Below are 18,084 nucleotides of genomic sequence, written 5' to 3'. Positions count from 1 at the left end.
CCTGCAAAGAGAAGGATAAGACTGAAAGGACTTTTCTGAGAGTTTAGATGGACATGGGGAACAGAGAGCTTTGCTGATAGACAAGAGCAGGGGATTTTCTTTCCTCTTTTTTTTCCTTTTTTTTTTTTTTTTTTTTAAATAGGCATAGCAGTACCCATCTGTTCCTGGATTTAGAGTGCAGATGTACTCTAAGAAGTAACTTTGGAAAACTGGAAAATTGGTATCATGGGGCTTTGTGTTCTTTCTCCCAGTGACTCAAGAGCACACTTTCTCAGTTAGTAAGTTTTAAAACAGAGGAAAAGTGGGAAAAGAGTTTTAACTGCAAGCTTTGTACATATTCTGAGATGTAAATGTCCAGTTGAAATCTACTGTGTATTATCACGGGCAATAAGGATTCTTTTAAAAAGAAAAAAAAAAAAAAAAAAGTTGCTGCTATCTGATCTAGTGGTTCATTCATCCCTGTCAGATGTCTGTTGGCTCTGCAGTGCAAACAAGTGTTTGTTTTTCTCTACAGGTGGTTGCCACAATGAACACAGTGCAGTATAATTCTTGCATGGAAAAGAGATGTTTGTTTTGTTCAGACATCCTTAGCTACCTGCTTCCCATCCAAAATTGCAGCCTCCTCCAAATCATAAATATTCACACTCTGCAGCCTACACCTTCATCTGTTACTTTTTGCAGCCCATTAGCCAAACTGCTTTTTGCCATGTTTTTTTTTTTCCCCCCAATATTGATCTTTCTTTCTAACTTACATAAAAGATGGCAATTCAGAAGGAATATCAAATATTTATTTCCAACATTTTCATTTCTCATCCTGTTGCATATCACAGCTTTTTCTCCTCTCCCCTCTTTCTCTCAGCCACAAAATCTGTGTGTGCATTTACTGCCTCTACTAATCTTAACAAAAAAGAAAGAAAAAGTGAAACATACTCCCATTTTTTACAGGGTAAGTATCAGTGTAATTTCCACCTTTGATTTCAAATAAATGTTTTCTTGAACATGTTTTCTGAACTACCACTTTTCAAAACAAGCACCCTGTAATACAGAGCATAACCTCTGAAAAATAACTGGAGTAGAGGAAGAAATGTCTCAGACATGGCCATGAAATGAGGAGAGATTTCCCCTTCATTTCTTAAAATAGCCTCCAAGGTCTACCTATTTCACATGGGACAGGCAGTGATCCACTAAGAACAATTCCCCTGATGACATAACAACATAGTAGTAAAGAAGAAAGTCAACATAAGAAAAAAAGAGTCTTTTGTTTTACAAAAGAATACCACCACAATATTTTCAGGATTAAAATCAGAGGGGAAATAATTGAAGACTAATTTCAGGTCTCAGTTGGCAACCACATACTGGAAGAGTTGTCTGAGAAAACTAGGAATAAAAAAAAGTATTTGGAAATATCCCTTTAAAAAGTTATGACTCTACTTAATGAGGAGTGGTGATCCTTGCCTGCAGATGTTCGACTATATAGTGTTAATTTAACAAGCCATCCTTCTGTTCTCTGTAACACAAGTGATACTCTGTGATCTGTTAAATGATCCCCAATATTTATGCCACAGTTGATTTAACAGGAAATGTGCTACTTCCTGGGATATCCTGCATGCACACACTTCAATAGCACAGCACAATGCAATCTCAGAGATTACTCTGCAGCCACTGATTATGTGGAAAATTACTGAGGTTCATACTTGACACCTACTGCCTTTGCACTATTTTGGGGAGTAAAAAAGAAGCCTGTGAGCCAAGAGGAAGCATTTTCTTTACTATTCAGGCTGGCATGCCACATGTGATAACTGATGTGGAAATATTAATTACTTTAGTCCTTTCATGAAAATCAGCTCTAACAGTAAATATTAAACAGAGACATTTGTTTAGCAGCTTTAGTCAAAATGGTTTTATCCAATGCTTTTCACATTCTCCTACTCCCTGCTGCAGAGTTGTGGTTCTTAAAGCTTCTCCAGGACTACAGGACATCACTCAACACATCATCTGCTCCATTTAGTGACTAAATACAAGCCCTTCTTTTGGAAACCCTGATGTTTTTAAAGGCATTTCCTTCTCTGACCTTTTTTTTTTCTAAATTCTCCATCCCTTAAGTTCCTCTAGTACCTTATCCAGATGATTTTCCATATTCTTCCTCTGATATACAGTGGGAACTCTGCTAGATCTTTTTCCTTGCTTCCCTTCCTCCTCTGTTTGTCCCTATTCTTTTCTCCAGGATTTAAATAAAAAAAAAAAATTAAAAATGATGTGTTTACTATTTGGCACGAGTTTACTTCTCAACTCAAGTGCTCACATCCACAGTGGAGACAACAAAGCCTAAATGGATATGAAAAAATCTCCAGATTTAGGACAATAAATGATTGTGATAAAGGGGGTTTTAGGAGAACACACTGAAACCCTCTCTACAAGTTATGTACATCCACTTAAAAGCAGTATGAAATAGCTGCATATATTCACCCTGAAAAACACCTAGGGAAAAAAAAAAGAGGTAGGAAAACGTCATAATCTTTAATCCTGAAACTTCCCATACAAGCAAATGCTTTGCTTCTATACCTTGCAGCTAAAACTTATATGGAATAGGAGGATGTGCCCTGCAGATGTGTCAGTGCATCAGTATGAGCAAAAAGGAACAGTCCTAAGGTATAACAGCAGTTATCAACTTGCATGGGTTTTGTCCATGCAGGCACCACCTGAAGAAAGATACATGATTGAAAAATAAACTGCTCTTTATTTCACCCCTGGGTGCAGGCATCCTGGACTGAATCCAAGTGTTTATAGGAAAGAGTCAGAGAATTTTCAGTACAAAGAAGCTTCTGGAATGGTTTTCCTTTTGGAGAATAGAATTCTAAAGTCGAGAGAGCAGAAAAATGATCTAAGAATACTTCTGTAAAATCCATTAATTCCATATTAGGCCCAATGAATGAACCCACAATTAGGAGGGAAAAAATGGCAGCTTTACTTATAAGGTTGCATTCCAATAAATGTAATTTTTTAAATCTCTTACTGATTACTAAAGAAATCTCTTGGACAAATTTTAAAAAATACCTCAGGGCTTTTCCACATAAACCAAGGTATACACACATAGTCTTGCTGATTATTATTACATAGTGGAGAAAAACTACTGGATCATTAAATCTTTAAATGTGAAAATCTTGGTCTTTCCTTCACTTGGTGCTCATTCAAACAGAGGCACAAAATCTCCCATTAAACAAGACTAGTCATCTTCTAGGTGTTAATTTTTGTTCAGCCTCTGACTTCTGTGCCTATTTGGAAAGCACCTATTAAAATATGGGCTAGGGTTAAGAAGTGGAGCCTCTGGGGAGCTACTAGAGCAGGGGTTGGCTTTGTCAGTGCTCTCAAATGACCCCATCAGTCCTGGAGAGGAAGGTTAAACAGTGCAACACCCTGCAGAGCCTTTTCCTGGGATGCAGAGCCCAGCTGCTCCTGTGCACCTTGGAGCAGGACAAGGATCCTCGGTGATGCAGAAGGCTCTGTGCTCTGTTTTGGACATTGTCCCCAGCCCTCAGATTTGAGGTACTGTCTTAAACACTGCCTGATTTGCCTTAAATACTGGAGCAGGACTGCCTGCAGCCTTGCACCCTCCGCCTCTGTCACCCACCCAGTGCACTTGTCACTGCCTCAAGCCTCCAGCCCCTCTCCAGTGGAAAAAATGATGGGATCTCCCTCTAAACTCTCACCCTGCTGCTCTTGTGCCTGAGAATGCAGAAAAGTCTAAATAATCCACAGGCAGCAGGATTAATGTGAAGCTTTCTCAAAAAGGCATCTGTCTTGACTGAGGAGAAATTTGTAGTGCTTTACTTTTTTTTACCCATTTAGGAAAAAAAAAATCTGTTTTAAACTGCAATAAAATTATGTGTCAAGGTTTTAAACCACATGCAGAGATGATTGTGAGGGGCAGGTGATGAAAGCTGCAATCACTGTAAGTGGCATATAACAGGACCTGAAGTTTTATGAATAGACAAGAAATTGCTTTCTCTCTCTTATCCTTTACCTATCCTCTTCTTGTACCCTCAAGATTGTCTTAGGAATATCTGAGTCACACTGGACCTCCAGTAGTTCATGAAAACCTGTGACTGCAGCTGAGACTGGGCTGTGGTCAGTGACTCCTGGAGCTGGGTAACATTTCAGGCTGCAGAGGAGTAACAGGATTGGTTTCCTCAGAGATCTGCTGTATGGTGCTGCTTATTCTGTGGCTTTTCTTATTTGGCCTAGAGACACAATTCTGCAGTTTATGCAAAGCAGAAGTCAATGAAACACACTCTTCTCCAATCACAATTTAGTCTCATTTGGGTTTTCTTCCCTGCTGCAACGTATTTTACTTTTGTTTATAACAGAAACAAAGCAAAAAATTCCCCAAATAAACATATGGAAAAATCCCCTTGGTCTTTGGAAAAATTTCTTTGAGATTATACACTGCCTCATGCACTAATATATACAGTTCAAAGGAAAATAATGGGTGCATTGTCTCAACAAGGCAAATTTAAACATTTAAATCACTGACATGTACTAACACACACACGAGGACAGTCATTTTGGTTAGTTAAAAAGACACAACAATATTTCCCAACAGCACTAACAACGCTGAACTTCTAAAGGCGATGGTGAAAGAGAGCCAGTTAGCAAAGATGATTAAAGGAACATACACAGGTGGCAATGGCAGATGAGGTGGAAGGTGTCAGAAGGAGGCAGTCAGGAATATTTTGGAAAGGTGCACTCTACCTGTGTAGCCCAGGGAATTGTCGCCGTTATCAGAGGTGGGGAGTGGTGTCCCGCTGTCGTTCCCCCTCTCTAGGTCTTCGGAGTCTGTCGGAAACAACACCAGAGCTGCTGATGGGGTCACAGGAGTAACAGGACTTGCCATTTTGATCACAACACGTCCAGACACAATTAAATCCACACATGACAGCAAGAGCCACAGTGCCAGCGCACGGCACACCTCGTCCTTCCCCCGCCTGCGTGGCAGAGCCCGGAGACACACGGCCAGGAGCATGGTCCAGAGTCCCCAAAAATCTGCCCACTGACCCCCTCTGTCCACTGCCAGCGTGGCTCTGCAGCCCGCCAGGCACAGTGGCCACCCTGCTAGCCAGCCAGCACAGGCTGCAGGGAGCATATGGGGACGGGAAGGCAGGGGAGCTGAATGCTAGCATTGCTAATTTTCCACCTTATTGTTAATCAAAGCTATTGACTGTGATCACTCCCCATCATCGCTTCATCTCCTGGCAATTACAGACCCAGGGGACTTCACCTCTTTGTGGGGAGGAGGAGGGGGATGACTGGGGCTTGGAAAGCACAGAGGGGCTGCTCTACCTCTGCTGGGAGATGGGAAGGGGAAAGGGGTAGAGCCCTCCATGAAAAGGCAACAGTTTAGCATCGCACAGAATAAGACGCGTTTTCCGCTTAAACATCCTTGCAAGGAATAGCTCCATTTTAATGTCACATTGGGAAAAGGAAAAAGGGAAGGCAGCTGGTCAGCTAAACACATAAATGAGCACATGTTTTAAGACCCCAAGACAAATTGCTGACCAAAGCTCCACAAAGCACCATGAATATAACTCGTAACGATGAACTAAATAATTTGAAACAAAAAATAAATTAAAATCCCACTTGCTCTTAAACCAAACAGCACAACCCAAAGGAATTTGTCGACAATTATCACTGCACCTTTTTACTCTCAATGTAAAACTGTTTATTAAACTTAAATCCTATTTTAGTTTATTTTTGATAGTGCACTGTCCAACAGACAATACCTAAAAAAGAAATGCTAGTATTTTGTTCAGAACAAAACTTGAGGAAGCAAATGTCTTTGCAAAAATAACACTGCCACAACAATAGGCTGCTTTTTTTCTTTTTTCTCTGTTGACAGGTGTCAGATAATTTATTAATTATTGCAAAGACATGTTTTGCTCTCTCAGACATATTCTGGACTTTTATAATGACTGAATATAGCTGTTAATTTTTAAAAAAATCCACACTGCTAAAAACTACTCTGAACGCTCACAAAAAACCTAAAGCAACTAGAAAAAACCCAAGTGGAATTTTTTTCTGGATGCTTAATTTTATTAGCTCTGTCACTCTCATTTTTAAAATGTGATGCCAAACATCCATTTCTCCATTTGTTTTCTAAACAATCTTAGAGAAAATATCTTTTAAAATAAAAATAGCTACAAAGGAAAAATATTAAGAAAACCAAAATCCTCAAGACCAACCCATTCAAGGGGACTTATTGGAAAAAAATATTTCTTTAGAAAAGTCAATTAAACGATTGATAGCATGCCTTTCAGAATACTGTCGTGCAAATTAAGAAAATAAAAGACCGAACAACAAAAAGCAGCCGAACACCAAGATGATGTTTCATCTTGGCAGATGAAAGAAGTGAAATATGTTCGTTTATTGGCCCATTCATCTTTGCTGGCTCACTAATGGCCAATGTCACGTACATCTTTAAAATCTGCTCTGAAAATGGCTGTAGATTGACTGGATCAACACTCTGTTTCTCCAGATTGCTCACTCATTTGCATTCAGGGGTTGATTGGGTCAAAGTTTTAAATTACTGCAGTAGAGGACAGAAGGATGGGACTTTTTTTATTAATTAAGTGGCAGAGGCTGTGCCTACCTTTTTAGTGCAAAGGTTTATAATGGACTAGAGGGAGCCCAGACCAAATTTGACCACTGAACCTGCTGATCATCATTCTGAGAGATTGATTGCGTTCTAGGAGATTTTACCACACACTACTCAAAATGCTGGAGGAGGAAGAAGATGCACTGAAAGCTACTGGAAGCGTTGTGTGTGTCACTGCAATGCTCAGTGTCACATGCAAAATAACTGCACAACAAATTGTTTTTTTTTACCCAAGATTGCCCCTCTATATGGTATTCCAAGCAGTGGGCCATCCTCCCCACAGCACCTCACAACCAAGCACTGCTAATGGCCCTAGCAAAGCTCACTTAGGAGTTTTAACAGGAACAGTCCCCGATTCAGAAATGCTGTGAATTCAATCCAAGCCAACAGAATAGGAGAGCAGCAGCTTTAAAAACCAAGCTACAACAACTTGCAGCTATTTAGGTTTGCAAATCTTGGCTCCAATGACTCAGTAAAAGTAAATAAGAGAGGGAATTAGCCTCTTTTTGACACTACTGATACTTACATGATATCTGTTCATGACAATGCACTTGTTATTTCCAGTCTAAAACTATACAGACATTGTTCAATCACTCATTCTTTGAGAAATGCTACTTTTCCACCTGATATTGAAAATTATATTCAACTAATGTTAAATTATGGTCTCTGGCTGGAAATGACTCACTAATGATGAATTCTACCCATTTCATTGAACAATAAGTGCTACATTTTGGGCTGTTTCCCTCTGTGCTGGGTTGAATTTAATTTCAGCTCTGTCAGAAATTCCAGTTTTGCTTGGGAGTTTCTGTAAAAACTTAACAGAGGTAAGTAGTGTTGACTTAAATAACACATTTCACTGTAGGACTGCTGTGAAGGCACTCTGTTGAACGGCTAGTAAAAGTCTGAATGTTAAGACATGATGTATTTCTTATGACTACCATGCTGTAGGATCAGGCAATTTTCAACTTGGCTCCCTTAAACATAATAAACAATTTTACATCATTACACTTTTTGAACTTGTTGCAATGCCAGAAAATGTGAAGCAAATGAACTATAAACTCAAGAACAATTCACCTGATATATGAAGAAATTACAGTTCAGTCTGAGTCAAAGCAAAGGCTGAACCTGGTGCCTCATCCCTCAAAGAAATGTCATAATCTGTCCTTAAGAGGTTTCACAGAAGTCACAGAGAGATGTCCTTTAAGAAAACCCTCTCCAATATGGTTGGACATCTTGGTTGAATTTCTGTATCAGACAAGAAATATTTAAACCAAGGTTTCTATTTTTTCTTAGCTGCTCAGAGAAAAAAGGCCAGCTTTCACTGAAATAAAACTTAAGCTTTAAAAAGGTACCTAGGCAGTAGTTGCTTGATTCATTATGTAAAAAACAAAAAAAAACCCCCAACAACCCAGACTACAAAAAACAACCATACATGCCCAAAATACCAACACAGTGCACTCCTCACCCCCAAAAAGAAATTCAATAGAAAAAAAAATATCTGTAAGTATGCAAAATTTCAGGAAGAAGTCAAAAGGAGTTTCCCCTCCTTTTTTCCCCTTTTTAATACCACACCAAATGAGTTTATTTGGGAAGAAGTTGAAAACTGAGGCCTCAGGTAACAAAAAATAAGTATCAAGGCACACCTTAGCAATTGCTACTACACTTTTCTTTCACAGGAGCACGTGAGACTCTTTTCATTTGAGAGGGGGGACACCCTCATAATGATGAAAATTCTCATTCCCTCTTTCCATGGAAATTTCCAGAGCAACCATTCATTAAGTTGGGCAAGACATTATAAAAAAAAAACAAAACTATAAAAAAACTAAGAAACATCTACTTGGACTTGAGAGTGTAAATTTACCAGCACTGAGTGTTCCCGCTTTTTGATGGAATGTTTTCAGGATTAGTCAGCCCAAGCACACACAACCCCTTCAAAGCACAAAGAGGATTTTGCATAACCATACAGATTCAGAACAATTTTAGGTGCCAATGGCACTTGGAGAGCACAAAAGATTTACATGAATGTGAGGAGACTTTTCCAATGAAATTTCTAAAGAAATCTCTAAGTTATTCCATTTTACTGGATTTCCACACCATTCATGGTTTAATTTACATATCTTTAACTCTTCAGATTTTTTAGAAAATCCTAATAGTAAATATTATTATTGACTGTTCTGGTTCCTAAAACACCTCAAACCAGACAGATACACTTATTTTCACAGCTACTTATATTCAAGGATCATACAATTCTAACTTCAAAAATTATATTAAATGTGTTTTTAACCATGGCTCTGCTCTTCTTAGAAAAGTCACCAGTGACTCTTTTCCCCACTGGTTAGAGAAAGTTATTCCATCAGTTATTGCTTCTTTTGAACCAGGAGATATATCTGGATGACACATTTTATTGATGATGCATCCTTAAAAATCCCCAGATGACTCAGTATTGATGCCCTGGCCCAGCCTCCTGGTGGACATAAAGAAAAATTGAAAAGACCATAAGAGACACAACTTCTGACTTCTGTAAGAATGTAATGTGTCTGACTTTCTACACTGGTCTTGGTGTATCTGAAATTAAAGTCACCTACTGAAAAAGTCTGACTACAAAAAATAGTAACTGCTACCATATTTAATTCCAAACTTTATAACTTCATTATTTCCTGTTATATTTCTCTAAATTTCATTATCAGCAGCAGATCAGGGGTACAAAGCTGGAAGAAAACAGCATGAACAGCATTTTGCAAATGAGCATTAATAAAAGATTAGGGTGAAGCAAATGAATATAAACTACTATCAATATTAGAATTGTGTTCTACAAATTGGATCAATTCCCATTGATTCTCTTCTAGTGATCTAGACGAATTCAGGAAGAGACATCAGAAAAAAAGCCCAACTGGGACTGCATCAAACCACAGCCTAAGATGAGGAACTAAATTGGTAAATTAATAGCCAAGGGTTTTTTTCCAGTATTTTGATTTACTCTAGGTTTCCTTTGGAGCTACAGTAGAAATACACTGTAATGTGTCTTAATGAATTTTTAACTTATTTCTTCATTTGATTGTACTCAATGACAAAACAGTTTATGCTCTCAGAGTATAAGTAAGGATAGTACCTAAAGGAGAACTATTGACAAAAGTCAAATCACTAAATCCCTGAGACACAAATTTTGTACATGGAAAGTACTATATAACATTATATGTTTATTTAGAAAACTACAGACCAGTTTTCAAGGATGTAGATCTATTCTTCAGATCTGGAACAAAAAGGAAAAACTTCAGGCTATGTGCAGAATTGGGAATAATTAAGCCACCTTTAGACTATCACAGCTTGGTGAACCCTCACAGGTCTGTATCAGAAACCTGCTAATCTGATGAATATCCTTACCAATATTTCATCATAGCTCAAAGGAAATTTTTTTTGTTGTTTTTTTCATAAGACTTATTGTAGCATCTTTCTAGAGACTTGCATATTCATCAAGCTAACTTGTTTAAGTTGGATAATTTAGGGAGTTAACGACCACTTTCATCAGCTAAGAGTCTCCACAAGTAATAAGTAGTTCTTCATTTAAAATTTACACTGCTCAGCTGCTTCATTTCAGAAGTTAAGAAAAATTCAAGCTAAGAGAAAAGGAAAGAATTTGTTCTACCATAATGTCCTTAATGTGAGGATCTGGCTCAACTAAATTTTAAATAGAACTACAAGGACTTTTTTTTTTTTTTTTTTTTTTTAATGAATAGCTTGTAGAAGTGTGTTCTAGAAATTCAATAAGTAGTCTAATATAAAATGTATGCTTAGACAAAGGTAGAGAAATGTTATTCATTACACTCAAAATACATTATTATGATGAGAAAAGAACAGTGTAGTGTAAATTAAACCCCTTAGAAGATGATTTTTACTAAAACAAGGAAGAATAAAGCATTTATTTAATAGTTTGAGTATCTTTTTTTGCTTGTCTTCAAAGAACAATGCATGACTGAAACCCTGACAAAATCTCAGTAAGGATGATATTTAAAAACCTTTCCTCTTAGTTTCACAACTCATTCAATAACAGCCTTTAACTAAGAATAAAAAGTAAATGAGTGAGGATTTTATTATGTATAAGCATGAAGTAACCTTGTTGTATCTTTCCAATTTATTAATTTATTTATGCAATAGGTAATAAGCAAAGGCGTTGAGCAATTCAACACAGATCCAGGAAAATATATTTTACTGAGTAGCAGAACCATCAGCTGAAGTTTTCTGTGGGATCAGTCACTGTATGAATCCAATTACACAGAGCCATTTCTGACTGAACACTTGAATTCCCAAAACTTGGCATTTGGCAGGGAGCACAACAAACTTGCACTGCGAGACTTTGATGCTGCCAAACCTGCCTGTTGTCCTCCCTCCACCTGCCCTTGCTCCTTGACTTTTTCTGGGTTTCCTTGCACTTCTTGGGCTGTCCCTTGTAGCACTCTCTCCTGTTTGGCATCTGCTCCCGTTTCTTTCCCTGCCAGACAAACCAAAGGTAGCAGGCACTCAGGCTAATTAAATGGTGCTGAAGTGAGGTAACAGGTGGTGGCCCCAGCTGCTTTAGTAGCAAGGGTAGATAAGAGACCCATCAGTAGCCTGTGCAAGGCACTATGATTAATTAGGACAAGAAGCCATTTTTTACGGAGGGAGAACCAGATTTATAACAGAATTTTCTATTCCAATGTAACAAAATGCAGAAATAAATGGCTTTTTTGAAGTGCTCACCAGTCATCTTGACTGTGTTCAATATGGTATATGCATAAGACCTACTTGACATGGATTTCTTCATACAAATATTTTCTCTTTGCTGCAAACTATGAGTTTTAACTTGCTTCAGGAAAGGTTCTGTCCCTTAAAAGACCTCTTATTTTGTTTTTCTCCAAGTAAACTTACATGTTTGTCCAGAAAGTTCTGATTGCTGTGGGAACCACTATCAAGAGATTTAAATAATAGCAGCTAACACCATGTACAGCTGAAGAACTGGTTATGTGAGCTTCCCATGCAATCCTCCAACTCTACTGGACTTTCAGTAATCCCCTAACCATTGAATTAAACTCTGAGACTACACCCAGTCCTTCAGGCATTAACCCCTGGAGCTCCTCTCCCATCCTTCAGCCCTGCAAGGATGTTTTGAGGCTGATTTATGAAGCTGCCCCCAAAAGAGCTGCAGAGAACTGGGCTCCCTTTCTTTTTACTGCAAAAAAAGAATCCTACCATGCTTAATTACCCTTTGTATTTTTCAGCTGAGTGGTGAACTTTGGGAAAGTGATGAATTTCCCTCATTAATGACAATTATAGACAAACAAGGAAAATGCAGGAACTAATTCAGCACACCAGTAGCCTTGCAATGACATGATTTGAAATTAAAACTACCCTAACAATGAATATTGAAGGGGATGTAAGCAATCCAAGAGCTGAGAAAGTCCTTTCTCATTCCCTTGCTTTTCTGAATATGCAAAGTCATCTTCTGAGTTGTGAAAGATGTATCTGCAGCACAGCTGTGTCATTTGCATTTTAGCAATCTGTCTGCAGAGCTCAGCACGAAGAAGAATATTAAATCAATGTATGTCAATGCTTGCTAAAAGAAAGAACAGATATACTTGGACTAATACACTGCCCAGCAAGGCAAGACACTGACACATTAACTCACCCTATTAACACAGATATTTAGACAAGAAAGTCTCCCTGATACCACAAGAATCACAGGTTATTTGCCTTCAGGAGACACTCCTAGCTATTCTGGATTTCTTAGAGGATATGTGTCCAAGTTGTTGCTCTTCTGAGCTTTCCCTTCCTTTTTGTCTCCCACATGCCAGCTCATTGGCTAGGACAAAAAAGCCACCAGACAGGACAAGCTAAAAAACGTCCCTGTCCTTCCATACTTAAGGCCAATCACATTCTATTTGCCTTGTCTTCTGTATAAAGCAAAAGTATCCTATAGCCTATGGAGTGATTCAAAGATTTTAAAAATGAAGGTTTAACCCTATTGTAATTAATTAAAATCACTGTGGCCTACCATGAAAGTATTTGGTAGGTGATGTACAGGGATGATTTTGAAGTGAAGTGAAAAGGTGACTTACAAGGTAAACAGATATTCACACTGACTTGTAAAAAGGCATGGAGTTGAAAAACCTGCACTGTTAATCAGTATTTCTCTAAAAGAATAAACTTACAGCAAGCTACAAGCATCATCAAACCACGCATACATATTTGCACAACATGGTAGTCAGTCAGGCTGTCCAGAATTCCCTTTCCTATTCACTTTCTAAATGTCTTAAATGAAACTCACTTCAAGAATAACTTTTTTTTAATACAAAGATTTTAAAAACCTGTCTTCTTTTATTCATGCTAAATAGAGGTAAGGACTTCAGGGAAGTTTTTTCCTTTTGTTATTTGATCACAAACATTCTCTCTATAAAGCTCTTCAGAAGAACTTCTGCTTTTTGCAGTGTAATGAAATGCATCTTACAAAGAAGGTTTCTGAGTTTGTGCCTTGGAGAGAAGCTGTACAACAGGTGTTCCTGCTTGCTTTGTTTACCTGAGCTGACTACTCAGTGCTCAAAATCATATCCTTAAGAAAACAAATGATGGAGCATGTAAGCATTTGCCTGGAAAATTTGATATTAGCCTTGAAGCCCTTTCTTGTTAAAGCAGCAAAATGCTCCCATTGACTGGATTCAGGGTTCTGTTAGCACAGCTGTGAATACTTCAGGGAAGTGGGAGAAAGAGCCACAAATAAAGAATTAGCAATTACTATCTAGCTCACAATGAAACATACAGATATGTCCCAATCAACTTAATAGTTCTCAGCCTGAACTGGGAAAGATAAAATAGTGGTAAGTTAATGTAATGGTTCCTAATGGCTCTTTAGCATCTTCCAGCTGGGAATCTCATTTCTCAGTGTGATTAATGTCAGCCTCAAAAAAAAAGCACAAGGTCAAAAATTACTCCAGGTTTATGAACTTAAACTCCAGGCAAAATAGAACAATGATGAAATGAAATAGCTGAGGAGGAGAACAATCAATAACTCTTCTATCTTGTCAGAATTCAGCTCTGCAAAATTAATACCAGATAAGAAAAATCATACAACACAGTAAGGGGTACTTGGGTTTACAAGGATCTACAGACTTCTCTAAATACTGTTAATTTGTAATGCTGTGTACATTGAGCATAGGAATTACTAGCTAGAGGCAGTAATTTTGAAACAAATAGATCCACAGGAATCCCAGAATTAGATCTGTAACTGGAAGCACAAAGCCCAAAGCAATCAAGTCTGAACACTGAGGGGTAAGTTTTAAACTACAAAAAAAATGATGAGAACAATATCAGTGTAAATAACAAGAGTAGCCACATCAAAATTTTGATGGATAAGACTATCAAGATGGTAAAGATTAACCAGATTACTTATCTAGACTCAAAAAACCAAGCAGACTTCTTAGATAAACAGGCAGAAAGACATAACCTTGTCAGAAGCTTCTGTTTATGCATTGATAGATATAGAGCAGCTTAAATAGCAAATGGAAGAAAACATTTGTGCTTTGTATTTTGTACCAGCTATACTCCCCTTAAAAAGCAAAGCCAAATCCTCATAGTGCTAGAGACCAGGAAATTAGGGTTCTCATAATAAGGGACTCATTTATCACCAGTAATGAAGTGAAAATGGAAGCAGAGATGACTAAGAATTCATTGTGTCACATTTACGTGTGGAAAGTTTCCCAAGTATATCATTGCTGACTGGGTCACAGCTTTAATATCACTGACCTAAAGTACAACACTGCAAGAGTGACAGCTTGGAAAAAGAAAAAATTTCTTTATCAAGCCCTAACTGTTTGTTTGTCCTACCTTCATTTAATGTGTTGGTGCAGCTGCCTTGGGCAGGAAATAAAAAATACTTCTGAAGCAACATTATACATCTCATGTGTTTCCAGCATGATTGGTTCCATATTGTTGGGGCCCTCAAGTGCCTCTAGCAGAGATCCTCAGCAAATTTAAACATGTCAAACTGGATAAAATCAGAAATAGATGCTTCATCCCTACGGGCTAGGATGACTGCTACCCAGCACTGAAATTCCAAGAGGGAAGATCATGCCCTGGCTTCCATCTGAGCGCTGCATGCTGCTGTGGGGTGCCAAAATGAGCACAGGACCTGGCCCCGAGGTGGCCAGCAGCAGCCCCTGACATGCTCCTGTGTGCCCTGGTGCCCATGGGGTTCCTCTCTGGTCCTGGCTGACACCACAGCTGTGACTCCACTGACCACACCCAACCCTAGCTGGGTGCTGCGGATGGGCAGCAGGCTTGGAGCACTGCAGGTGTGACACTGGACCAAGGAAATGTCCTCCAGCAACATTTTTACTGGCTGGTCAATGGGGAAGCTTGGAATCTGGTTAGGTCTCCAGTGGAACACTTTAGTTCTCTACAAAGAGCCTTTAAACCTGAATAGGTGGAACAGAGTTTAGGCATGTTGCATAACAGAATTTCAGAAGATCTAGGCGCTGATAATCACAGAGCCATTGCTCCAGACCTGTACAAATAACCTATCAATCACAAACGAGTTGTGAGGTGGCTCTGAGCTCAGTGATGCACCATTACTACTGAATTCAAACAGCTGCAGGCTGCATCTAAGGGTTTGCTAGTTTGAAACTTCAGCATACTATGATACTAAAGATTTTTAGGTATATTCAATATTATTCCAACTAGTATACTAAACTTCTAGCATAAAACAGAACAATACGAAAAGGAATTTAATATTTTTAATACTTCCAAATTTATTTGTTTTAGTGGGAATATAAGTATGAAAATTATGGAAAAAGGAGACAGGAGAACAATAGAAATGCACAAGAACCTTAGGAAAAGGAAAGCATATTTAGTGTATTTAAGGCAATTAATCATATTTCCTTTAAGGAAGCCAGACTACAGAAGATTCCTGGAAAAGCAGTGTAATTTCAGAAGGCGCTGGATATGAGAAAAAGAGAGTAACACATTGGATCAAATAACACATCCAGCTAGAGACCAATCTGACATTGAACATTAGTTGGAAAGTTAAACAACAAAGAATGCTATTATTTTATATTTCAAATAGGAAAAAAAGTCTCAGAAAATACTGACAAAATTTAAACTTTAAACCAAAAGAAGCTACTGAGTTTACCCCATCTTTCCTATTACTCAAGCTGTACAGTTTATTCAATTCTACCAAACCTTGTGTTGCTGTTCTACAACTGTAGAGTGACCATGGAGATGTGATATAATCTTGAAAGCTTAACACTGGAGATAAATCAGGTGTAAGTGCACACAAATGCTCAAAACTGGACAAAACTAAAGCAATGAACAACTCAGTAAGAAAGACTTCACACCTGAAGACTATTTCAAATGCCCTTCAGAAAAAGCTTAAAAAATTGTTAAACATTTTAGAACTTCTGCCTTAGCTACAAAACACTGAGCAATAAAAACAGAGACTTTTTTTTTTTTTGAAATAATATAATTAAACTCAATCTAAGATGTTTTCCTTATGGTTTTTATTTTTCTAAATGGCTATGATTTTGAAAATGCGTTTAGAGAAGTGACGCACATAAAGTTATTTTCAATGATGAAGGGAAAATTGGGTAAAAAATGCAATAAATAAATAATATCTCCCATAAGCATTGATTGAAATGTTAACTAGTTTTATACTAATGAGCACTCATGCCTAAGAAGGCTCCCTAGATAAGTTCCTATTTAAGCTTTTCTTCTCAGCTTGAAACTTGAACATCATTTTGTTTGACTAGATTCAGGCTGAGTGTCTCAGGGTCCTGCCCCCTCAGTCATCCCAATCAAAATCTAGACAAAACCTTTCCCACTTTCCTTGAAGCCTCCCACCACAATTTTTTTCTCAAGACAACCAAAAGAGAGAATTTGATATACAGCAAACTCTTGTCTAATATGTAGACAAAATGCTTTGGGACTCCTTCCTTCTTTATTTAATATGTTAATTAAGTTTATCAAGTGAATTCAGGAAAGACTAGAGCAGGGCATCCAACAGATGCTGACTCTGTGATAGCAGAATCCCCATTCTGTAAAAAGTCAGACTAAAGTAAAACACTTCAAAGCCCTTCCACATCCCATTCAACTTATTTTATCAATATATATTTGATAATCTGAATTTGTCACATTAAGGAAAACTTCATATTTCTTAAATATGGATGATTAGCTAATTCTATTATTTGGATTCTTACAATTGAAAATAAAGGCCATTCATAAGTAGGAAAAAAAATGTACTTGATGAAAAATGTTATAGGTACATGAAGATTTTTCTGATGATCTACTATGAAGGAAAATTTAGTTGAATTTAAACTGGCCTCTCATTTATCATATCCTGTGGGCAAGTCAGTTAATAGCTATATTGATTCTCTTTTGTGTTCATTCTTACATACATCATCCAACCAAGGTGAAAACAACCATGAGATATTAGAGAAAAATATTTAAATGATAAATGTTTGAAATTGCAGTTGAGGAATGGATTTGCTGTTCCTAAATTATAGGATGTATAGATATAATAACACCAAGAAATATCACATTAATAAATAATTGGTGAACCCTGGAAGTGCTGTACTGCTAAGAACTGACAGAGACTTGAACAGAATTGTATCAGCTGAGGATCTGATAGATTTTGAGTTCCACTTTCACACAAAACTCGGGGGTACTGCATTGCCTGGAAACCTTTGCTCAAAGTGCAAAATGAAATAAATGTCTGAGACCACGGTTTGTTTGGCTTGCCAGTATCTGAGGATTAGAAGAGGGAAAAAAAACCTGTATTTCTATGCACATCTGGTTTCACAGGCAACTTAAAAGGTGTTTGTTTTCTTGCTCCTGCTGAAAAGTAAAGAGCAGAGCACACGACTCCCATCCTAATGTTTGTCTTCTTTGAAGAAGGATGATCAATGAAAGAAAGGGAAATTATCTTCTTCCAAGGGCAGAAAGGATGCACTGCACTTTGTGCTAATAGCTTTAATTTTATTTTTTTCCGTGGGAGAAAAGGTATGGAGCAGACCAAACTAGTACACAACCAAAAGACAGCTCAAAAATTTGAATACTAGCCCTTACTATTAACACAATGTGTCTTTAAAAAATTCTAGAGGTAGTGTAATTTTTTTTCTTTGGCCTCCTCCTTACAAAATGTAACTATTCTTGTACAAGAATAGTTTTCATTTTTCAACTTAACAGTTCAGCTAATGATCAATCCTTCCTTCCTAGACTAATTCAATCAGTTATTATTTATTGTGTATTTAGAAAGTTGAATCTTTGCAAGGTTCTTTTTGATATTTTATTTAAAAAACCTCTTTCTCAACAGCAAGCATTTTCCCCTGTCAAGCCTGAAGGCTCCTGGTATTTTTTTTTTCAATGCTTCAGGTTGTTCAGTGTTACAAGTTTTGTTAGCAGAAAATAAGGCAAAG

General features: G+C 37.7%; 1 protein-coding gene across 1 annotated transcript in view; it reads right to left on the bottom strand.

Moving 5' to 3' along the window:
* LOC117011144 (roundabout homolog 1-like) overlaps window positions 1-18,084 on the bottom strand; it is a 237,818-nt gene that overhangs the window by 96,929 nt on the left and 122,805 nt on the right. The window contains exon 2 of the mRNA XM_033086428.1: window positions 4,750-4,833. Coding sequence (XP_032942319.1) covers window positions 4,750-4,833 — 84 coding nt within the window. The remainder of the gene's footprint in view (window positions 1-4,749; window positions 4,834-18,084) is intronic.

Source organism: Catharus ustulatus, chromosome 2 (assembly GCF_009819885.2).
Source record: "Catharus ustulatus isolate bCatUst1 chromosome 2, bCatUst1.pri.v2, whole genome shotgun sequence".
In the NCBI taxonomy this organism is placed as follows: Eukaryota; Metazoa; Chordata; class Aves; order Passeriformes; family Turdidae; genus Catharus; species Catharus ustulatus.
Note: the sequence above shows the minus strand (reverse complement) of the source record. Positions and strands in the feature narration are given on the sequence as shown.